We start from the raw sequence: 24,143 nt of genomic DNA, 5'->3' as shown, positions 1-24,143 counted from the left end.
AAAATGCATGTAAGGGCCTGGGGTTGTGGCTCAGTGGTAGAGCACCCACCTAGCATGTGCGAGGCCCTGGGTTTGATCCTCAGCCCCACATAAAAATAAATAAATAAATAAAGGTATTGTGTTCAACTACAACTAAAAAATAAATATTAAAAAAAAAAAGAGCTGGGATTGTGGCTCAGTGGCAGAATGCTTGCCTAGCATGTGTCAGGCACTGGGTTCGATTCTCAGCACCACATTTAAATAAACAAAATAAAGGTCCATTAACAACTAAAAAATATTTTTTAAAAAAATGCATGTAATACATCTGGCCTGCTGAACATCCATCATGGCTTAGATAGCCTATCCTACTTTTTTTTTTTTGGTACCAGGGCTTGAATCCAGGGATGCTTAACCACTGAGCTCCATCACATCCCCAGCCCTTTTTATGTTTTGTTTTGAGACAGGGTCTCACTAAGTTCCTGAGGGCCTCACTAAGTGATGAAGCTGGCTTTGAATTTATGATCCTCCTGGCTCAGCCTCTGCAGCTGCTGGGATTATAGGTGTATACCACCATGCCCAGCCACCTCACCTACCTTAAATGTTCTTAGAACACTTATGTTAGCCCACAGTTGGGCAAATTATCTAATATAAAGCCTGTTTCATAATAAAGTACTGAATGTGTCATTTTATTTATTTATTCATTTTTAATTTTTGTAGTCCTGGGGATAGAACCCAAGGCCCTGCATATGCTAGGCAAATGCTCTCCCACTGAGTCATACTCCTTATTTATTTATTTGTTTGTTTGTTTGTTTGTTTATTATTTTCTTCCCTTTTTCTGTGTGTATGGTTATGAGTAATCATCCCAGGGCCTTGTGTACGGAAAGTAAACACCCTAACCCTGAGTTACATCCCCAGCCCTATTTATTTATTATTTATTTATTTATTGATACTGAGGATTGAACTCAGGGACACTCAACCACTCAGGCACATCCCCAGCCCTTTTTTGTATTTCATTTAGAGACAGGGTCTCACTGAGTTGCTTAGGCTCTTGCTAAGTTGCTAAGGCTGGCCTTGACCTCACAATCCTCTTGCCTCAGCCTCTGGAGCTGCTGGGATTACAGGCTTGTGCCACCACACCTGGCTATTTTTGAGACAGAGTCTCACTATGTTACCTAAGCTAATCTCCAATCCCTAGGCTCAAAGTGATCCTCCTGCTTCAGCCTCCCGAGTAGCTGGGATTACAGGCAAGCGTCACCATGCCCAGCTCTCAGGTGGTTTATTGAATACTGTACTGGAAGTGAAAAACAGAATGTTGCATCAGTACACTTTTGCATCATCTTAAATTGGAAAATCATAAATCAAACCATCGTAAGTCAGGGACTGTCTATACTGTTATTTTTCTAGCAGCTGAATAAGGTAGGAGCTACTATATCAGTAGAAGTGCAGCTTAATAGTAAAATTGAGTCAGGGGTCTCAGAGACCCAGAGAACTATGGAAACCCTTCAGCTTGGAAAAACCCTTAATGGTTCTGAGGAAGACAATGTAGAACTAGGTGGAGAAGAGGAAGCAGAAGCACCTGAGGTGCTGGAGCCAGGAATGGACAATGAAGCATGGACTCCTGACCAACAAGCCAATCCTGAGCAACAGAAGTCCACTAACTGCAGCTCCGTGAACAAAGAACAATCTGATTCTAATTCTGCACCCCAAAATATATAACTCAGGAAATGTCACCCGTCTCCCAACCATGTAAGCGTTGCAGCCATTACCTTTTATGCTTCATCTCAACATTTAGCACTGTCCAGCAGTTATATGTTTAATTCCCAACAAATATTTTTGTAGCTTTTATGTATTCGTTATGATCGATAGCTTTTAATTAGCATCAAAGTGTCTTTCTAAGGACTATGCAGAAAATTCAAATCTGTTTCACCTTATTTTATAAAGAAAATAATAATTAAAAGAGAAGACCAAGTTTTAAAGAAAATAAATTTAAAATGCCTATTTAAGGGGCTGGGATGTGGCTCAAGCCGTAGCTGCTCGCCTGGCATGCGTGCGGCCCGGGTTCGATCCTCAGCACCACATACAAACAAAGATGTTGTGTCCGCCGAAAACTAAAAAATAAATATTAAAAAATTCTAAAAAATAAAATGCCTATTTAAGTTCATTTTGAAAGCTTAAGATCAAGGTTCTAAGGATAAAAGCAGCTGTCAGTGTTTCATGACTACAACTCCTTCACTCTTAATTTGTCTGATTAAAAAGTTGTGTTTTTTTTTTTAAGGTAGGAGCTATCATCATCATCTCGTTTATACCATTCTCACTTATGATCTCCTTTTGCTTATCTAAGGCAAAGAGAGGTTAAGTAGGTCATTCAAGGTAGCACAGATAATGAGAGGCAGAGCTGGGACTCGGACTCCAGAGTCCACGAAGGATCCAAACTTGCAGCTGTGCTACCAAGACATTGCCTGAGGGAGGCAGAGAAGCCTTAGCAGGTTCAAACAGTGACACTTCAGCTGGGTGGGCAGTGGATGGGAAAGCGCTGGAGGCGGGAAGAGCAGGGAGAAGAGAGAATGTGGCCCCAGCAAGAGAAGACGGAGCAAGGCTGGTAGCCAGGGAGAGCTTGGTTGGGCAGAGTCCAGAGGTCTTCAGCGGTGGGATGGATGGAGGACTTGGGAGACAGAGGGGAGGAAACAAGGCCTGAGGACTTTAGCCAGCGGCTGGATGGGAAACTGGAGGAGGGCCAGGCTGGGGGTGGAGGCCACACTGAGCTTTGGATTCCCGTCGTCTTTTGTGGCATTCAGCTCACAGGATCGCCACAATGATTTGTTGGCACGATGGTTTACTCATTAGTAAGGACGAGGTTCCGGGCCTCTTTATTAATTCTCCACGTCGCTCCGTGGCAGATTCGAGGTAGCTTTCAAAACACACCAACGCCTCGGTCTGCAAGCTCCATGGCAGCAAAAGGCTTCTCTATCCTGTCCCTCCCTGTCCTCTGGGCCTGGCCCATGGCCAGGGCTTGTAAATACGTGCTAATTTGAATGGACAAAAGAAAAACCAAATAATTGCTATGGGTAAAGGAGTGAGGGAGAAACTGGGTTCGGAACTAATCAAGGCGGAGGGACAGTCGGGTGCAGCGGCAAAGGGCAGGGCGCTCCCACGCCACCGCGCACGCACGAGCTGAGCACCGGAGCTGAGCACCGCGGGAGCCCAGGGACCTCTCAGGGCCCTGTCGCCTCTCTGAAGAACGGGGATGATAACAGAGCGGATCTCAAAGGACTGACCTTCCGTGGAGGGCTGCTAAGAGAAGCGTCGTATGTGTCAAATGACAGAAAACCACGAAGCCGTGGAAAAGGGCGAGATGCCCTCTGTGTCCTGATACAGAAGGACCTTTGGGATGTTGTGAAAGCCAAACTGCGAGGTACGGAGCAGGCGGTGGGCCGCCACCCGGGGACGGAGCCCCCAGGGCCGGGCACACGCTAGGCCCGGGCTCTACCACGGAGCCACACCCCTGTGTGTCAAAAGGGGAGGAAGATAATATTTATGTTGGTTTATGCACAAAATGGCTCTGAAAGGATATGAAAGAAACTGGTGACATTGGTGTCTCCGGTGGCTAAGGGGTGGGAATGAGGGTGGGGTAGGAGGGACAATTTTCTACCAAATGCCCTTTGGAAGCTTTGGTGTTTGGGCTCATGGGAATGAGGTAGGATCAAAGAAATAAGGACAGCTAGAAGGAAGGTTCACAGGGAAGGGAAAAGAAACTAGAGCTTTATCATTTTTATTTATTTATTTGTATGTGGGGGCGAGTACCAGGGATTGAAGCCAGGGCTTTACACACTGAGCCACATCCACAGCCCCCACTGTTTTTTTTTTGTTGTTGTTTGTTTGTTTGTTTGTTTTTTGAGACAGGGTCTCAGTGAATTACCCAGGCTGGCTTTGAATTTGCGATCCTACTGCCTCAGCCTCCTAAGTCCTTGAGATGACAGGATGCAGACTAAAAACTTTTATTATTATTATTATTTTTTGTAATGGGGATTGAACCCAGAGCACTTTGTCACTGAGACATATCTCCATCCCTTTTTTATTTTTTTGTGTGTTTGTTTGTTTTCCTCCTCCTCCTCTTCCTTCTTCTTCTTTTTGGTACTAGGGATTGAACTCAGGGGCACTCAGCCACTGAGCCACACCCCCCCAGCCTCTTCTGTGTTTAGAGACAGGGGCTCACTGAGTTGCTTAGCACCTTGCTTTTGCTGAGGCTGGCTTTGAACCCAGGATCCTCCTGCCTCAGCCTCCCAAGCCATTGGGTTTACAGGCGTGTGCCATCAGGCCCGGCTTGGAAACTTGTAACTTTAAGCCTAAGAAGCTCCGTGAACATCCTCACCTTTATTTCCCACGCCTGTTTTCCTGTAGACATAAATTCCTAAAAGGCCTATAAATCTTAAGAATATTATGAGCCCAGATGATTCATTGCTACCTTACAGAACATATTTTTTTTTCAGACTTAATAACCCCAAGGGGGGGCTGGGGTTGTGGCCTAGTGGCAGAGCACTTGCCTAGCATGTGTGAAGTACTGGATTTGATTCTCAGCATGGCTTATGAATAAATGAATACAATAAAGGTCCACCAACGATTAAGAACATATTTAATAAATAAATAAATAAACAAACCCAAGGGGAAATATTGTTGGAGAATAATGATATGAGTATATTCCATGTTTCCTATGGACTGGATGATGTCAACCTAGATATCCTGGAAGTCCAGATCACATGACGGGCCTTGTGCCCCATCCTTAAGAAATCTGAGCTGACAAGACTAAGGTCACCTCCATGGACTTCTCCTATTCACTTTTTTTTTTTTTTTTTTTTGGTACCAGGAATTAAACCCAGGGGCTTGAACCCAGGGACTCTTAACCACTGAGCCACATCCCCAGCCCTTTGTTATATTTTATTTGAAACAGGGTTTTGCTGAATTGCTTAGGGCCTCGCCACTGGGATCACAGGTGTGTGCCACTACACCTGGTTCTCCTGTTCGCTTTTTTTTTTTTAATATTTTTTTAGTTGTCAATGGACCTTTATTTTATTTATTTTTATGTGGTGCTGAGAATCAAACCCAGTGCCTCACACATACTAGGCAGGCACTCTGCCACTGAGCCACAACTCTAGCTCTTCCTGTTCACTTTTAAAGATGAGCCTGGAACCCCAAAGCACATCCCCCTCAAGCACCACCCTCCTTCTCCTTAGAGTGTATCTGCTCTGATCCTCGGTGGCCTGAACAAATCTTTGTTTGTTGTTTGGACACGTTCTGAAATTTCTTCCTGAAGTGTAAGTCAAGAATCTTCCAGGGCCATCTTGAGATCCCCTTCTTCCTTTTGGGGGACATCCTTGGACCCCCATCTGAGGAATATGTGACATGATCACAAGTGAATAAAATGTAGATTAAAAATGATGAAGTTTTTTTCATCTTCAAAAAAAAGCCTCCCTTGGGGCTGGGGTTGTGGCTCAGTGGTAGAGCGCTTGCCTAGCATGTGTGAGGCACTGGGTTCGATTCTCAGCACCACATAAAAATAAATAAAGTCCATCAAGAACTAAAAAATAAAAAAGCCTCCCTTGGCCCCTTTCCCTCCAGCTACTGCCCCGTTTTTTCTACTACTTTTGCCAGAAAAACAGCTCAAAAGAGTGCAAAGTGCTCGCTGGTCCAGCTCCTCTGCCTGGTTCTCTCTTCGGCCTGCTCCAGGCCACCACTCCGCTCACACTGCTTCCTCGTGTTCCTGAAGGTCTCTGTGTTGCCCAATCCATCGGTTCCAGGTCCTCAAGGGCAACATCTGTCCCAGCTGCCATCCCCCCTTCTTCAAACACCTTTTCAAAGCTGAGTGGCAGGCGCTTGCCTAATGCTCGAGGCCCGGTTCCATCTCCCGCAGTGCAAAACACAAAGCAAAAGCAAAACCCCTCTTGTGTGGGGTTCACCTGGGTCCCCCTCCCCTCATTAGCCCCTCGCCCTACCTAATGTTGGCACCCCATGCCAGGGGGCCTGGCGGCTTTTCGCAGCATCCCTGGCTGGTGGCTTCCTGTGGCCCCTGCAGCCCAGAGTCTCCGGAGCACCAGACTCCTGCACCACAGCCCGCCTGGGAGCCCAAGCTTAACCCGGGCCCAAAGGGAACTCCTGGTTGTCCCTCCAACAAACGTGCTCCCGTCAGCCTTCCCCGTTTTGGAGGATGATTTCTCCATTCTTCCAGCTGCTCAGGTGAGAACCTGTCCCACACCCCACAGGAAAACGGAGCAAATCCTGTAGCTGCTGCCTCCCCATAGACTCTAACCCTCCACACCTCCGCTGCCACTCTGGGGTCCCAGCTGCCCTCAGCCCTCACCTCGGACATCAAAGCTGCCCTTGAGTGGTCCTCCTTGCTCCAGCCCATACCCAACACAGAAGGCAGAGCAGATGCTGTGGACGGGAGTCCAGAATCCTCACTCCCGGGCTGGGAGGAAGCTCAGTGGTAGAACATGGCTTAGCACACACAAGGTCTGGGGTCCAGTCTGCAGCACTGCTGGAGAGAAAAGGAAAGATCTCTCTGTTTCTCTCCAGCCCCTGCAGTGCCCCATCTTACTGAGGTGAAGAGCCAGGGCCTTAGAGTAGCTCTGAGGGTGCCCCTGCCATTACCCCTCCAGCCACACGCCCCAGTCTGGCTTGTGCTGGCCCCTGCCCTGCCCCTGGTCCACTCCCACCCTCATGCTTTCCTTGCTTACCTCTTCCAGCTCCCGGCTGTAATGTCACCTTGCTGAGGCTTCCTCTGGCCCCTGGGTACCAGACTCACCAGCCTCCCACCCCTGCACCTCCCACCCCCATCCCCACCCCTGCCCTCCTTCCTGAGCGTTTATTGCCTCTGGTGTGACACAGAGTAATTGTTAGGTTGTGTTCTGGCCTCCCTCCCCCTGCTTGACTGTCAGCTCCACAGGGATGGTGTCTGTTCTCTTCACTGTTCATTTTCTAGCACCTAGAAAAGTACCAGGCACACATCAAACCCGGGCAAAGATTTTCCGGATGATCAAATGGATGAGGGAGGAAAGAGCAGAGTAGCCCTCAGCCAGGCCTAGCCCTGCAGAACTGCCAGGGGTAGGAGCCTTTTAGCAGACAAGGCAAAGAGAAAATAGTCTTTTTTTTTTTGGTACTGGGAGTTGAACCCAGAGGGGTTTAACCACTGAGCCACATCCCCATCCCTTTATAGACAGAATTGTTTAAATGGCTTGCTAAGTTGCTGAGGGTGGCTTTGAACTCATGATCCTCTTGCCTCAGCCCCTCACTGGGATTACAGGTATGTGCCACTGCACCCGGAGAGAAAAACATTCTTGCTGATCATGTGGAAACTCACTAGGCATGGGCCCAGATGTTCTCAAAATTTTTCCAGGCAAAGCCAGGAGTGTGGCACATGCCTGTAATCACAGTGGCTCTGGAGGCCGAGGCAGGAGGATCACAGTTCAAAGCCAGCCTCAGCAACTTCATGAGAACCTGTGTCAAAAATAAATAAATAAATAAATAAAAAGGGCTGGGGACATGGCTCAATGATAAAGCAACCCTGGATTGAATTCAGATAAAACAAAACTTTCCAGGAGAGCAGGAATGGAGGCTCTGTAGAGCTGGGCTGAGCTCTGGACAGTCTGTCTGAATACACTTGGGAACTCTTCTCATTTGGACCCTTTTTTTTTTTTTTTTTTTGTACCAGGTACAAAAAAAAAAAAGTGGGCACTCAACCACCGAGCCACATCCCAAGCCCTATTTCATATTTTATTTACAGACAGGGTCTCACTAAGTTGTTTAGCTCCTCGCCATTGCTGAGGCTGGCTTTGAACTTTTGATCCTCCTGTCTCAGCCTCCAGAGCCACTGGGATTACAGGTGTGGGCCACTGCGCCTGGCTGGGCCCTGTTTTTTTTTTTTTTTTTAATTTGTTACGGGGTCTCACTATGTTACCCAGGCTGGTCTCACCACAGCCTCCCAAGTAGCTGGTACCACAGGCAAGTGCCACTGCACCCAGCTTCTTTGGGCATTTTCAAAATGTCCCTCCACGGAGGCAAAGGTGCAGCTTCAGTGCCACCTGGAGAGATCAAGGAAGGGCCCAAGCAGAGTGTGCCCAGGACATGGTTCTCTGCTCTGCAATGAGCTGGAATTAAAGTTCAAGGTCCCCCAGCGTTAGGCGGGGGCCACTGGGTATGAGCCCTGGCTGTAGTGCGGGGACAGACGAGGGGCACAAACATACAAGAGCCTCCCTCACACCACTCCTGAGAAAGGTCCTGAAGGTAACGTGATGGCGACCAGGGCTGCTGCCCTGGCCAGAGCATCCTGGAAGGCCTTGTCCATAAGGTGAGGCTGGAGGTGAGCCCTTGTCCTTGTGGAGGCCGGAGGCGGGAGGTCGCCGCCCAGAGTGCACGCAGGGACAGACGCTTGCCTTAGGTTTGGTTCACAGCCAGCCCGGCTCTGGGGTCAGACTGGCTGCCAGCCCAGGAGCTCAGGACAGGGAGCTGGGAGGCCAGCTGAGGGCCAAGGTCCCCCCTGCTGCATCTCAGAGAGCTCCTCTTTGACCCCGAAGGAATCCTAGCACCAGCTGCCAAAGGAGGGTCTCCCACCAGCCAGACTCCCCAACCTTCCTGCCTACGTTGATCAGTACCCTAGACATGAGCACCCCAGTCATTTAGAGGGGCCCTGTCGGGTGCCAGTTGTGTTATCCAGAGGCAGGAACAAGGCTCACCTTCCCCTCCGTTCAGATGAAAAGTAGCCCTCTCGCCAAGCCCGAGTCCCCCAGAGGGTGGCCTTGCCCCGCTCCTACTCCAGGCTCTGACCACGTCTGCAGCCTTAAGTTACTTGAGTGTGCAGATGCTCCCCGCCTGGGCACCTGCCTGTCCGTCCCCTCTTCAGGAGACACTCTGCCCCTGGTTTACACAAGGCTGCTTCCATTACCCCTTGGGCTCAGTTATAGGGCCCCTTAGAGAGGTCCCCAGCCCACATCTCAGCAGGTGGACTCAGCTCCACGGATTCTGCCATCTCTCCCGGTTGGTTTTGATCATTTGTGATCAGACATTTCTCTCTAGAGGAGATGTGACCCTCGTGAACTCAAGGAGCTCAACTTCTTGGTCCACTGATGGATTCCCAGAGCCTAGACCAACTGGCACAGAGCAGGTAATTAACAGAAATTTGCTGAACGTATGTGTGCACGAACAAATGAGCTCTCTGAAAGAAAGAGACCTGGTAGTAGCGGTTGGACTGGAGAAGACACTGGTGGAGGAGGAAGAAAGGGCCACCTGATTTGTTGGGCAAAAATGTAGTACAGGCTGGAGACAAGTTCTAGGGTCAAGAAGGCAAATGTCCAGGGATGAGAAAACACTTCAAAGGTACTGTGGCATAGCCGAAAGAGCAAGGGTGTAATGAAACCAGAACCTTTGCATTTCCATATGAGCTGTGTGATGCTGAGCAAGTGTCTTAACCTCTCTGTGTCTGCGCTTCCTCGTCATCTGTCAAGTGACAGCAGTGTTTTAGGGGTCTGTGTACTATAAAGAGCTACATAGCCTCAAGGCTGTGTTAGTTCAGGCCTGGCCCCTGTGAGTGGGCTGACGGTAGGTAAAGAGGGGCAATTTCAACTCCCATAGAGTCAACAGGACTCAGGGGCTGTTCGGCTCTAGCCACCTCTCAGCTTCTCCACAGGGAGGGAGGCTTTTGAGGAGATGAGTTTTTGAATTCTCAGCTTTTCACAAAAATAGCCTCCACACGGAGCCCCTGGTTTCAAGCAGACGATTTCTTTGTTACTCAGCGACTGGTGGGTGGGTGGGTGGTGCCGGCTGCTCATTTCCTGAATGAACAGCTGTGCCCTGGGCTGCGGGGGATAATCATCACACCACTTCACTGAGGCCCAGCCTCCTCCATTCACTGCACCCGGCTGCTGGCGGCCCTGCGCCCATGCTGGCAGCCAGGAGGGGCCTCGGTGAAAGAAACTGGATGCCAAGGGAGGGGCTAAGGTCCTCAGCCCTGGCCCTGGCCTCCTCTGCAGTGAGCCAGGCCTCAGCCTCCTCAGAACTGGCCTTCATGGCCTCCTGGCCTCCCAGCCTGTGTCCTTCCCCTCCCTCCCCTCCCTTGTCCTGCCACGCCAGCCTCCTCCTCTGCAATGCCAACATGCACACCCCCCAGGGCCTCTCCCCACTGTAATATGTCTCCGGTTTCTGTCAAGGCTGGCTCCTTCTTGTCACTTGGAGCTTAGAGAAGTCCTCCTTGGCACCCCTGGCTGCTGGCCCCTGGCTCAGCCATCAAAAGGTCAAGGTGACTGGGAGGAGAGCCTGCCTCGGCACTGACATTCCCGCCCAGGTCCTGACACTGGTTCGATGGGCCAGGCGTGGACAGGGGTCCTGCAGATGGAGAGGGGAATGATTTCCCAGGTGACAGCAGGGAGGCAGTTCCAGCAGATGGGACAGGTGTCCACTGTGGCCCCAGCCCTTCTTCACAAGGGCAGGCTGGTGTGTTGGGAAGTCACAGGTCCAGAGGACAGGACCCAGGCTCCTGTCAGGCACCTAGGAGCCCTGTGACCCCAAGAGGGCTCCAAGCCTGTCTCCTCATCCAGGCGAGCCTCACGGAGCTGTTACCAGAAGCAGCATCACAAAACAAAACAGACAAAATAAATCATTGAGTCGTGCCTGATGGCACACACCTGTAATTCCAGCTACTCAGGAGGCTGAGGCAGGAGGATCTCAAGTTAGAGGTCAGCCTGTGCAACTTGGTGAGACCCTCAGCAATTTATGAAGACCCTGTATCAAAATAAAATAAAAAAGGCTGGGGGTGTTGCTCAGTGGTAAAGCACCCCTTGGTTCAATCTTCTTTTTTTTTTTTTTTAAGTTTGACCATTTTTTTTTAAAGAGAGAGAGAGAGTTTCAATATTTATTTTTCAGTTTTTGGCGGACACAACATCTTTGTTTGTATGTGGTGCTGAGGATCGAACCCAGGCCGCACGCATGCCAGGCGAGTGCGCTACAGCTAGAGCCAAATCCCCAGCCCCTGGTTCAATCTTCAGTACAAAAAAAAAAAAAAGAAAGAAAGAAAGAAAGAAAAAGAAAAAAGAGACAAGAATAAAATTATTGGGTGATTGTGAAGGTGAAACACATTACCTCACAGGTAGGACAGACCACTTTTAATTTTCATAGTTGTTTCTCTTTCCACTCCCACCTCCTTCTTATTTATTATTATTTATTTCTTTATTTTTGCAGAGCTGGGGATTGGACTCGGGGGAGCTTTACCACTGAGCTACATTCCCAGCCCTTTTTATTTGATTTTGAGACAAATTACTGCTAAATTGCCCAGGCTGCCTCAAATTTACAATCCTCCTGCCTCAGCCTCCAGAGTAGCTGGGATTACAGGTGTGTGCCACCACACCTGGCTTCCTTCTTAATTAATTAATTTTTGCAGACCCTGTCTTAGAATAAAAAATGGGAGGGAAAGGGCTGGGGATATAGCTTAGTGGTTGAGCACCCCAGCGTTCAATCCTCAGTACCTAGAGAAAAAAAGAAAATGTCGCCTGCCCAGTGGTACTAAATACCAGCAGGGAAGGACTTCTTTCCAAGCCAAGGCTGAGGGGAAAGGAGGGGAGGAGGCAGAGGCCCCATTGTGGAGGCCTCCTCCACCCAGGCCCTGGGCTCACAGATGTTGTTGCATTTTGGCCCCAACAATCCTCAGGGGAGACTCAGAATGATAAGGGGTTTGGCCAGGGACACACTGTGGGGCTGAAATTCAAAACTGGCTCTTGTCTGATGTGGACCCTGGGCTTCCTTTAGGCGCAGGCAGCTGTCCAGCAGGGTGCTGTGCCTGGACTGGATCAGTCCCCTCTGCCAGTGTGTGTGTTTGTGTGTGGGGGGGGGGGGAGAAGCTAGCTCTTTACTCCCTTAGGGTCCTCTTCAGTTCAATTCCATAGACCATCTCAAGGGCCTGCTGTGTGCCAAAAAGGCGCCTTCCCCGGACTTGCCCACCTTCTTCACTCCAGGGCAGGGCATCTCACAGTCAAGCCAGGGGACAAGCGGAGGGCCATGTGGGGGCAGATGGAGGGCAGGAGCGTCCAGACAGAGGAACGTCTGGGAGTCCCTGGGAACTTGGCTTGCCCCCAGAGGGCCTCCCCCCTGCCGGGCCTCCCTTCTCCCGGACGCAGCCTCGCGCGCGCACCCCACCCCTTGCTCTAATTGCCAGGAATGCGTCGGCAGCGCGGTCCCCAGCTCTTCCTCGCCGGCGTTCCTCAGCGGCTGCCCTGACAGGGCCGGGCAAATTACACGGTGGCCCAGCCATAAAAGCCACTTTCCCAAACAAGAAGCTTTAGGCTGAGACGCAGCTAAGTCACTCCCCGGCGGTGCCTGGCTCGGGAGGTGGTGTCTGGGTCGGAGGCGACAAAGCCGGGTGTCCCTTTAAGCAGGGATACAAATTCCCACCGGCCCCTCCCGCCGCTCCCCTGACGTCAGCGGGAGGCGTGCGGGAGTGAGTGGGGGGCCGCGGCGCGCTCCGCGGCGCCTCGCACTCGCCACAGCCGCGGGACCGTCCCCCGCCAGCTCCGCCCCGAGGCCGAGCGCCCGGACCCCGCGCTGGGAGAGGTAAGGGCGGGACGGCGAGGGCACCTGCGCTGGGAACGGCGGCTCCGGCGGGGACAGGGCGGGGGGCGCGGGGACCGGCGGGAGGGGGCTGCGCCCGCCCGGCTCGGCGGCGGGAGGAGGCCGGGGGCCGCGGCGACAGCGCCCCTCCCGCCCCCCCTCCGCCGGACCCCCAGGGAAGCCGAGGCGGAGCGGCTCCCCAGCCGGCATGCGCCTGTCGGGGCTCGGTGTGGCCCCGGAGGCAGAGGCGGCCGATCCCTGCCCAGCCACGGCCTCGGTCTGGGGAGCCGGGAGGGAGCCGGTGGCGGGGAAACCACAGGGCGCCGTGCGGATGCCAAAGGCGAGTGCTGCTGGGAGCATCCCCGGTCTCTGCCCCTGGAATCTGGGCTGGGACTGGGAGGGACCGTCGGGGACAAGCAGACTGTGGCGCCCGGAGCAGCTGTTTCCTCGGGACTCTATTTTCCCCCATGTGGATGGGGATAGCGGTGTTAATTGGCTTGGAGAGGTGGCTCCTTGTCATTTTCACCTTGGAGCCACCCCACCGAGCGTCCCTGCCTCTCCCCAGCCTGCTGGGCTCCCTCTGGCCTCCCCCTTGCTGGGCACAGCCCTACTCCCCCAGGGCAGGGTGATAAGCCAGGACCTGCAGGGACACTGCTGCTGTGGGATGCTGGGAGTCAGGGTGGCCTTGGCTGGCAGCGGACCCCTGAGTGGCCTGGCCCTGACATGAGGAGGCTGGGTGGAGACAGGGGCGATGCTGGCTGGCACCCACGGGGTGGGGGGCAGCAGGTCCTGCCAGGCTGCCAGCCTGCGGATTCTTCCCGGGCAGAGGAGGGAGACCAGAGAGAACAATAATAAATACAGAGGGTGAACTGCTGTGTGGTGGCCTGGGGGAGGGGAGGAGGAAGTGTACCCGGCGGGGGTGGGCAACCTCTCTGAGAGCCTGGCACCACTCGCCTGATGCCCTCCAGGAGGGGGCTTTCTACCCTGGGGAAGGGGGAGCGTTTTTCCCAAACCTGACTCCATCACAGATGCCTCTGGGCCTCCAAATTCTGAACATTTCCTCTTCCCAGCCTTGCCCCCCACCATCTCCCTGAAGTCCTTTCATTATTTGCCTATTCTGATTTGTATGCCCCTACCTCCAAAAAATTAAAAATAATAATAAATAAAAGGTGCAAGGTGCAAATAGGAACTGGAAGCTCAGGGGGCTGGGAGGGCCACAGACATTTACACCAGGCCTGGAAGAGATGGCTGGACAATGTTCATGGATGCTTGCTGGTCAGGGGGCCTCTAGGGACCCTGGAGAAACCACACAGACAGGTGGTGGAGAGGGGACATCCATCAGTCCAGGACACCCTCAGGGCGGCACCCGGCAGAGGGCGCTCTGAGCTTGACTGAGCGGGTCACGTTCACTAGTCACAACCTTGGTGGCCAAGACCCAGAGCCTTGTGAAGGGGTGCTTGGGCAGTTCAGATATCGATGTCCATGCTGCCCAGCAACGTGGGGGGCTCTTCCTCTGCCTCAAAGCCAGTGAAATGATAGGCCTGGAGTGTGGGGGACAGAGCACACTGGACATCTCCAGGCTCTGGGGTCTCACTGGTTTTCATTCAAGCTCAGCCACTCTGTGTGACTTTGATTAGTCTGTTTCTCTTTCTAGGGGGCTCAGAATGGGAAAGTGACTTGCCTAGGACCACACAGCCAGGCGGAGGCGGAGCTGGGATGTGAAGTGCTCTCCTGGTGTGGTCCTAAAGGTTCCCAACACTGTCCCTGCCAAAGAAGCCCAAAGGCCTTAAACATAGTGGCCCAAGACAGCCAGGGCTCAGACAGGGGCAGGGCAAGTGGACACTCAAGTCATTAAGCACTAGCATTGGCTGAGGCAGCCCTCTGTGCATACCAGGCACAAGCACCCTCGTGTACACACACACACACACACACACACACACACTGTGGGGGGAGGAACCAGGTTTAATTAGGTCAACTCCAGCTGCAGGAGCAGCTTTGACACTGGTATTTTAAGGAGTGTCTGGGAGGCTGGGGGAGGGGAGCAGCCAGACAAGTTTCAGCTCTGTCTGGTGGTCCCAAGGTTATGTTGTCACCCTACAGGGTGACAAAGCCCCCAGCATTCAGCAAGCCCTTCCATTGCCATCCTCATGTTCCCCGTCCTTTCTATTTTTAAGCAGCTGTACCCGTTCCTCTCCATCTGCTCCCCCATGATGGGGGCTTGGGGCGGGGATGTTTTTATTGGGGGAATTGTTTTTAAGTGTGGCAGAGTTGGTGAGTGACTCACCCAAGGTCAAGGTCTGAGTCAGCGCAATGCCAGAAATAGAACCCCAGTCCTGGCTCCCCAGCTTTTCCACACCCCTGCTCCCCCTCTGGGGGCAGTTGGTCCCCAGCCCCTCCCGCCCAGGGCCTTTCTGTACTTTGCCCCCAGACATCTCCAGGGTGCAGAAAAGGTACTCTTGACCAGCTGTGGGACTTCAGGGAGCCTCTTTCACTCCTCTGGATCCCGAGTGTGCTGACGGCAGTCTTTGTGTAGATTGGGGTGCAAGGCTTGGCAGGTGGCTATAGCCATTAGGTGGTAGCAGGACTTCCTATGCCAAACTCATGTGCCCATTTTCCACACTGAACTGGGGCTCTCCAAGGGCAGAGCTGTCTTCCACATGTTTGTCCCGGTGCCTGGTACTTCGTTTTATTTCAGTTACAGGTATATGTGTAAATATATATTTATATTTTAATTGGAATATAGGACACACTGGTTAGGAAATGTCACCTTGGGGTCTGCCCCTTATGTGTGTGTTTGTGTGTGTGTGTGTGTGTGTGTGTGTATTTATTTATTTATTTTACACAATACCTTTATTTCACTCATTTATTTTTTTTACGTGGTGCTGAGGATCGAACCCAGGGTCCCGCACATGTGAGACGAGCGCTCTACCGCTGAGCCACAACCCCAGCCCCCTTATGTATATTTTTGACAACCTCAGAGGAGAGGTGGACTGACCTTCTTCAATCATCTGGAACAGCCATGATTCATGTAGCTAGAGATAAAGCTGAAGCCCAGAGAGGGACATGTGCTAGTCCCACATGTGCTGGTTTGCACAGCATTGGGTTTGCTCTCCCCCAGCTCCCCTGGTGGGGAAGGACCATAGCAACCATTTCTGCTCCATTCTTTTGGAGGGGAGTTAAGAACTAGAGCAGAGCCCCAGCTGCCTATGGTCACCTGCTGCCAGGGCTGAGTCACCATTCAGAGTGCCGTGGCTCCATGACACTGCATCACACCTGGGTCATCTCCAAATAGGCCTGACGTTTTGTTTTTGTATCCCTGGACCCCCCACTGGTAGATCAGGGTCCCTTGGAGTTTGGCTTTCATGCAGGCCAGTGAAGACTTGACTGGAGGGTCAGAACCAAAGCCTGTGGCCTGGGAGATACCCTCCCACGGGGACATCGCCCTGGCTCTGCCCTGAGCAGGTGTCCTGATGAGGACACTGAGACCGGGAAGGGAGGGTCGCTGAGCAAGTGCTGCAGAGGCGGATCCAGCCTGGGCAGCCCCCCTGCTGCCAGGAGCTGGTTCTGAAGGGAATTATTCCAGACACCAAAGCCCCCGGACAGACACCAGATCCCTCTAGGGATGGCCTTTCCTGGAGTTGAAGCAAGTCTCTGTCTCTCTGCTCTTAGGGGAGTTTATTTTTGCCTTTAGTTTCTCAGGGAAAGTTCTTTTTGGGAAAATTCCAGCCTCGACCCAGCTGAACCAGGAACAGAACTGATCCTCATAGGTAGAACACTGGCTCTCCATCTGACAGTTCTGGGCTCTGTCACCGGCCTGCTTACCTGTGTGACCGTGGGTGAGTCATTTAACCTCTGGGAGCCTCAGCTGCCTCATGTATAAAATGGAAACAATTGTAATTTAGCCTTTCAGGGCGAGTGGAAGGTTCCAGAATAGAAATCAGTCCCTTACAGCCCTGTATAGTGGGAGGCATTCGGACAGCAAACCCTTCAGCATTTCCCCTGCCCTCTTTGACGGTGACACTCTGGAGACAGGGTCTGAATGGAGGCTTGCTCTGTGTCCCCACCCCGTCTCCCTCACCTCCCAGGCTGCTGGGTGTTGAGCAGCTCCTCCCAGTCCAGAGCCCTCTCCAAGGTCACACAGCAAGTCCACAGCATCATGGGGCCTCTCACAGGGCTCCTGACTCCCCAGTGTAAGGCCCCCTGGTCAGCTCGTCCTGGCCTAAGTCCCAGCTCAGACATGGTGGCCCTGACTGAGTGACTGAATCTCTCTGAGCCTCGGTTTCCTTGTCTGCAAAATGGGGTCAGAGGCCTGCAACAGGAATTGAATAAAAAGAAACTTGAGGCTGGGCTGTAGCCCAGTTGGTGGAGCGCTTGCCTACTATGCACAGGCCTGGGTTCAGTCCCCAGAGCCCCCCAAAAAGAGAGAAAGAAACTGAAGGTATGAGGGGCAGGGACCCAGCAGTGGGCAAGTCCCAAGGAGGGTAAGAATGGAAGGCCAGCTGGGCCTACGTGCCCCCACAGCACCTCCAAACCTAAAACAGCCCGCCTGGGAGGAGCGAACCCCGTCCATCCCGTCCATCCTCAAGACACAATTCCATTTCTTGGACAGAGAGAGGAGGCTGGTGGGAGGGGCAGGCTGTAGGGCCTTGGCTCTCTGCATGGTGGAAGCTGCCCACAGCTATGCCCTGACGTGCCTCCTGCCTTCTCCTGGGAAAGGGCTTCTGTGGCTCTTCTATCCCCGCCCCCACTAGTCTCAGCTGCTTCTAGCCCCCATCCTGGGAGAGGAGGCAGGGAGGCTGTCCTCGCTTTACCCTTCCCACTGCCTGCTTAATGTGGAGTCTGGAGTGGTGGTCACTTGGCTGACCTGGGATCAATGGGCATCTGGTTGGCTCAGCAGTCCCCTGCTCAGTGCCTGCATCTCCCTGGTAACCGCTGGACTCTGTCTCCCTCCCTCATTCCCCCCAGGACTTCCCATCACCGGCTGTCACTGCCAAGCACAACTCCAGGCCTGGGAAAACTGCAGTGGGGAGGCCAGGACGCCCTGCTTCCCAGAGAGCCCGAGGCAGGGCTTCTGTCCTCACCACCTGCCAGCCTTCGCCCAGGTGGGGTAGGCTGTCCAAGGAAAGCCTGGCACCTAGTGCCTCCCCAGATGGGGCATTTTGGGGAAGTTTGCTGCCTGTCTTTTTTTTTGGTAACAGTTTTGTTGAGATATTATTTATAGGCCTTACAATCCACCTGCTTAAAGTGTGAGATTCTGGGGCTGGGGTGTGGCTCCAAGGTCGAGGGCCTGCCTGGTGTTCACGAAGCCTTGGGCTCCATCTACAGCACCACAAAACAGACACACAAAAAATCTCTGCCCTGTCCCCTCCCACAGCCCCTCTTCTGGTCATTGCATATAAATGGAATCATGCAATGTGTGGGCTTTGTAAAGGCTTCTTCCGCCTGGTGACCTGTGTTCAGGGTTCACCTGTGTTGCGGTGTGGTGTGAATTGCTACTTCGGGTCTTTTCACGGCCCATCGATGTCCTTCTATAAGGCTGTACCTCAGTTTGTTCATCTGTTGGTGGACATTTGGTTTGTTTCTATTTTTTGACTTTTTTGAATAGAGTTGCTATGAAATGAATTTGTTTTTTAAGTTGTAGGTGGACATAATATCTTTATGTTATTTATTTTTGTTTACGTGGTGCTGAGGATCGAACCCTGTGCCTCACATGCACTGGGCAAGTGCTCTACCCCTGAGCCACCATCCCAGCCCCATTGGCTGAAAGTTTTTGTGTGGTTGCTTCTCTCTCTCTTTTTTCACTTTTCTCCTTACTTCTTTTTTTTTTTTTTTTTTTTTGTGGTGCTGGGGATGTCACCCAGAGCCTCATGAATGCCAGGTACCAGGCAGGCACCCTATCCCTAGGCTTCATCCCTAGCCCTTTTTTCTTCTAAGGGGCACATGGCTGGGGTGTGACTCAGTGGTAAAGTGCTTCCCTAGCATGTGTGAGGCCCTGGGTTTGATCCTCAGCACTTCAAAAAGTGGGGGGAAAGTATATTTTACCCAGGCAGGAGGACTGCTTGAGCCTAGGCGTTCTAGGCCAGCCTGGGCACATATGTAGTGAGATCCTGTCTCAAAAAATAACAATAACATGGGGTTGGGGATATAGCTCAGTTGGTAGAGTGCTTGCTTCGCATACAGAAGGCCATGGGTTCAATCCTCAGCACCACAAAAAAAAAAAAGATGAGGAGCTGGGGCATAGCTTGGTGGTTGAGTGCGTGCTTAGCATGCATTTGCAGCAGCAATCAATCAATTTGAAAAATAAAAAAATAAAATGGGGATGAAAATGCCAAGCCCGGCCCCCTAACTCCTGGAGTAAGCTCCGAGCTGAGTGCCCCACAGCCCTCCCTGGCTGCATGGGGAGCGCATCTGAGGCGGGAGGGTTCTTCCCCACCTCCACCTCCAGGGATGCAGAGCCAGCTCACCATCTTGGCCCAGAAAATTCTCACTTGCTGTGTGATTTGGGGCAGAAGCCAGGGGACATGCTGCAGTGACAGGGTGGACCAGTGGCTCCTAGGCTCTGGAGCCCTGCTAGGTGGTGTCTTCCTGCCCTTGGACTCTGAACTCCTGAGAAGCCAAGACCCACCACAGCCTCAGAGGGGGTGAGGAGGCGTTATCAGCCCTGCTGGACGATGAGGAAACAGAGGCCAATGGAAGTGCCACCCAGGATCAACAGCTGATAAGGAGCCTTCGAGAGCTCCCCTGGGCCCGGGCCGCCCGGCTCTACTGGGCAAGTGCTTCTCCCTCCCCGGGTTCCTCAGCAGCTTTAGTTGGGTTCCAGGACTTCTTGGCCCTTTTCCTCAGTAGAGGAACATATAGGGTGGGTTTTCTCAAGGTCATCTAGGCACCAGCTGTTGACTGGGGACTTCTATTAATTTGCATTGACAATATGGGTGCATTGGGTCTCTCTCAGGATGCCAGGCACTGGCCCACACTCATCATTTCATCCTCCATATCCTCACATGACATTATTGACCTCGTTTTACTTCTTCCTCTTCTTTGCTGCCGTACTAGAGATGGAGCTTAGGGCTTCACACATGCTGGGCAAGCGCTCTTCCACTAAGCTACACCCCCAGCCCTTCAGCCTCATTTTGAGAGGCTGAAACTGGGCTAAGGAAAAATAGCCCACATTCCCAAGAGCTCATGGTGCACTGGTCTTGTTCTCTCTCTCCCCCTCTCCCTCTCTCCCCCTCTCCCCATCTCCCCCTCTCCCCCCCCACCCCCCCACCCCCCCACCGCCCCACCGTCCCACTGCTAGGCAAGTGTGGTCCGGTTTTAGGCATGTATTTAACCCTCAGAGTAATCTTTTTATGAAGTAAGAAGCAACCTATACCCAAATTTTAGAGCAAATGATGCAAAAGGTCAAGAGTGTTGATCAAGGCCCCAGAGCAGGTAGGTGGATTCAAACCCGTGCTGTCAGTTCTGGAGCCCGCACCCCTGGCCACCATGTGGGTCTGCAGAGGTCATGCTTAAGATCACCAAGTTGTAGGTGACCCAGTTGGGGTTTGAACCTAGAGCTGTGAACTTGAAACACAATTCAAATCCTGGCCACCCTGCATTCCACCTCCCCAGCCCCTGGGGTTAGAAACCTGGACTGCAAGTTGAAGGACTTGGGGCTTACTTGGCATTTGTTTTTGTTTTGGTGCTGAGGTGGAACCCAGGGCCCCACACAGGCTGAGCGTGTGGTTTACCCCTGAGCTGCACCCAACTCTGACATGACCGCTGTGTCCTCCTGGTGGACAGAGAGGCTGAGAGGCCTGAGAGGCTGAGGCCATGCTGCAGGAGCGGCAGGGAGGAACCGCCCTCCCTCCTCGTGCCCAGCGCGCAGAGCTGTCCCCAGCATGCAGAGCTGTACCCCGCAGTACTCACCCATGCCTCCCTCTCTCCCTTGCAGACGGAGCCTGTGGCTGGCAAGGCCACCGAGCAGGGCCAGGCCGGGCCCTGCCCGCAAGGACGCCCAAACCCTTCACCGGCCCCCGAGCCACAGAGCCCACCAGGCTCTCCTGCTGGCCCCACCATGACATCGGAGCCCACGTCGCCTCCTGTGGTGCCCCCACTCCACTCCCCCAAGTCCCCTGTCTGGCCTACCTTCCCTTTCCACAGGGAGGGCAGCAGGGTCTGGGAACGGGGCGGAGTCCCTTCTCGGGACCTGCCCAGCCCTCTGCCGACCAAACGGACGAGGACATATTCAGCGTGAGTACTGGCTCCTGGCTCAGTCTCTGGTCTTCCCTCAGGACGGGGCTGACCCCACCCATTCCCATCCTCTATCACCCACTGTCCTCACCTGAGGACGGAGAAGCTGTGTTTGGAGCTTCCAGTAACTTCCATGTTTATTCCTTCATCCCACAAAAGTGTGCTGAGCTCCTGACCAGGGACCCAGAGATAAGTGAGACAAGAGCCCCATTCGCAGTTGCTCCCAGTCTAGGGACCCTGTCCCCCACCATCGACGCCTGGCAGGGATGGGCAAGGAGAACCCAGGCCCAGGGCCGAGGGCATGCTCGCGGGTTGGGAAGGTGTACCTGGTGAAGAAGGGCTCCGGTGGTCCGGGAAGGCGGAGCCGCACGGGGCTTGCCTTTCGGGAGGGGTGGGCAGGCTGGCCCTGTGGAGCAGGTCACTGGATGAGGCCATGAGGGTCGCAGTGGGGGGTTATGAGACCCACAGGGACACAGACTTGGCTTGGCCAAAGGGTGTTTTCCGTTTGTTTGTTTTCTGTGGCAATGTTGACTGTCCTGTGTCAGACCCAAGTCCGGGCACAGAGCCGATGCTTAGCAAATGGCAAGTGAAAATGAGTGAGGAATGCGTGGGTGACAGCAGCTTCAGGAGCGCGAGTTCCCTCGTGGGGAGGTACTCAAGCCCGGGCTGGACATTCTTCATCGGGATTCTTATAACAGGAACCCATTTAAGCCCAAACAAGGAGGGGAGGGTGCTGTGTAGACAGGGGGCACTGGCAAGGAGTCAGGAGACCCTCTTGCTGTGCTACCCTGGGAGAGTCAGTTTCCCTCTCTGGGTCTCAGTCAAATGGGGGGGTGTCAAATGGGAATGATGTGAAGTTGAATGAGCAGCATTCTGTGTTCCCACAGCCCTGAGGCCAGCTTCACAGGCAGGGCCCAGGGAGGGTGGGGTTCCAGAGGGGTCTCCCCAGGCCGCAGCTCCAATCCCCCTACCCTATCCCCAGGACAGCCCGGGCCTCAGCCGGCCCTGTGTTCAAGGGCGTCTGTAAGCAGTTCTCACGCTCGCAGGGCCATGGCTTCATCACCCCTGAGAATGGATCGGAGGACATCTTCGTGCATGTATCTGAGTGAGTTCCCTTCACCTCCTTGTTCCTGGCTCAGAGGGGCCTCTCCAGCTTCCCCCTAGGCTGGCGAGGTCTGTGTCCCTCTTGGGTGGGGCTGGGGGTGTGTGGAAGGAGGCAGCTGGGGCTGGGGGGGAGGGGGCATGCAGACCTCAGAGCCCCGGGAGCCCTGGGAGCCTGTTGCAGCCTTGTGGGGACCTGAGGGGCTGGACCAGCTCCCGGGCCTCAGCCGGGAAGGGGCCTTTGGTAGGTAATGACGGGGAGAGGTGGGTCTCAGCCTGTCCGCACCCACCCTAATGCCAGGCATGATGGAGGATCTCGGAGACCCACCCTGTGATCTTTCACCCTCAACTCCCAGAGAAGGAACTGTGTCTGATTCCCGTTTCACAGAGAGAGAGAGACGAGGCTTTGCTAGGCGATTGGCCCAGGCTCCCTGGCCTCTCTAGGCTGGGGACAGGCTGCCTTGCACCCAGGCCACAGTGGCGTCCGGAGAGGGGCCTGCTCTTGGGCTGACGCCCCTCTCCTATTTACCAGCATTGAGGGAGAGTATGTGCCCGTGGAAGGCGACGAGGTGACCTACAAGATGTGCCCCATCCCACCCAAGAACCAGAAGTTCCAGGCCGTGGAGGTGGTGCTCACCCAGCTGGCCCCCCACACCCCCCATGAGACGTGGTCTGGCCAGGTCGTGGGCTCCTAGGCAGGGGCAGCCACACCGGGAAGGCGGGCAGCAGCGGGCCCTGTGCCCCCACAGTGCTGCTGACCAGCCCCGGGCGGCCTCAGTGTGCACGTCCATCTGTCTGTCTGTGCTCGTGGCCGTGAGTGTGTGCCTCTACCCACCCGTGACCCGTGACTGTTGTGTGAGCCAGCCAGGAGCCGGACGGAGGGGAGGCTGCCAGCCCTGCCTTGGCCTGCCCCTCCTCCCTCCTCCCTGCAGCACACACCCAACCCTGTTGCCCCCTGTCCGCTGTTCACATGTTGACTGAGCTTCTGTGAGCCTGCGTCAGGCTCACAGGGACTCAGGGGACCCCTCTCTTAAGAGCTTGCTCCCCTCACTGCTGCCCGCAGCCCTGCTGGGCCCCAGCCCTGGTCCTGGGCAGACCCTGCTTGTGTTCCTGCCTCCTGCCCTGGGCTGGGGTCTCTGCCCTGGCCTGGCCCCTTTCCCTCACAAGCCAGGCGGGTGAGTGCTTTCAGGGAGCCTCTAGCTCCAGCAGGGGGAGAGGAGCCTCCAGAAAGGGGTTCTTGTTTCACTGGCCAGGCCCCCCTCGGCCTGGCAGTGGCTCTGAGCCCACTGAGGCTGTGTTCCTTCCCTCAAGGCAAGGAGTGGGGACACAGCTCCTCAGCTTGGATGGAGCCATCCCCTCTACCCTGACTCCCAAACTCTGTAGACGCTCAGCCCTGGGCCCAGCCATGACAGCTGCTGAGGATGTGCTGATGGACTGACGTGTCCCCTCAGGCCAGGCCTGGCCAGGCCCCTGAAAGATGGCCCTCAGCCTGGGAGACCATGGGCCTTACAAACCCAGGCCAGAACCCCTTCCCACAGGTCCCTGTCAGGCCCCTAGCCAAGGTGGTCCTCATCCTGTCCAGGCTTGGAGTCCCTATGGGACTAAGATTGTGTGTCTGTCAGAGGTGGCCTGGCCTAAGACATCAGGCAGGGCCCTGCCCACCACACCTCCTTCTAGAGAGCGCATACAGAAAGTGGTATAAAAGGGGTCACAGGCTCAAGGGAGGGCCCGCCAGGACAGTGGCTGTTATGAGACCCACTCTGCAAATAAAACTGGGGGCTTGAATACCCAGATGAGGGGATCAGTAACTGGCTGAGTGGCCGTGTAGGTGCCTAAAACCCAGGCGAGAGATCAGCGGGACATCTGCTTCTCACCCCTGCCCGGTGCCCACTCTACAGAGGCAGGGAGTCCAGAGCTGCTGGGGGCGCTGGCCAGCCCCAACAGTGGGCAGGGCCAGCCTGACACCCCCTCTGAGCTAGGCTTCTCCGGCAAGACCTGTCCCTGAGGGATAAGGACCTGTGGCCCTCTTGGCTGAGGGCCTGTTGGTACAGGACTCCTTGCCTGCCAGCTTCCCTCCTGTAAGCAGACCCCCTTTCTAGGTGCCCTGGGGCTGCCTGGGGGGCAGTGGGCAGCAGCTCTCCTCCCCATTCTTGGGTCCTCCAGGCCCCAGTCAGAAGTCCTCCCAAGACCCCAGCCACGGACTCCCCATCCTTCCTAACACTGGCAATAAACTCTCGACTGTGACCTAC

The 24,143-nt window shown here is 54.0% G+C and overlaps 1 protein-coding gene across 1 annotated transcript; it reads left to right on the top strand.

The window, feature by feature from the left end:
- Positions 1-12,464: 12,464 nt before the first annotated feature.
- Positions 12,465-24,142, top strand: Csdc2 (cold shock domain containing C2). Its single transcript, XM_071609143.1, has 4 exons — positions 12,465-12,564; positions 20,495-20,793; positions 21,776-21,898; positions 22,427-24,142. The coding sequence occupies exons 2-4, from the start codon at positions 20,618-20,620 to the stop codon at positions 22,587-22,589; spliced, it is 462 nt and encodes a 153-aa protein (XP_071465244.1). The 5' UTR covers positions 12,465-12,564; positions 20,495-20,617; the 3' UTR covers positions 22,590-24,142.
- The last annotated feature ends 1 nt before the right edge of the window (position 24,143 follows it).

This window comes from Marmota flaviventris, chromosome 3 (assembly GCF_047511675.1).
Source record: "Marmota flaviventris isolate mMarFla1 chromosome 3, mMarFla1.hap1, whole genome shotgun sequence".
Classification (NCBI taxonomy): Eukaryota; Metazoa; Chordata; class Mammalia; order Rodentia; family Sciuridae; genus Marmota; species Marmota flaviventris.
This window is presented reverse-complemented; position numbering and strand designations above follow the sequence as displayed.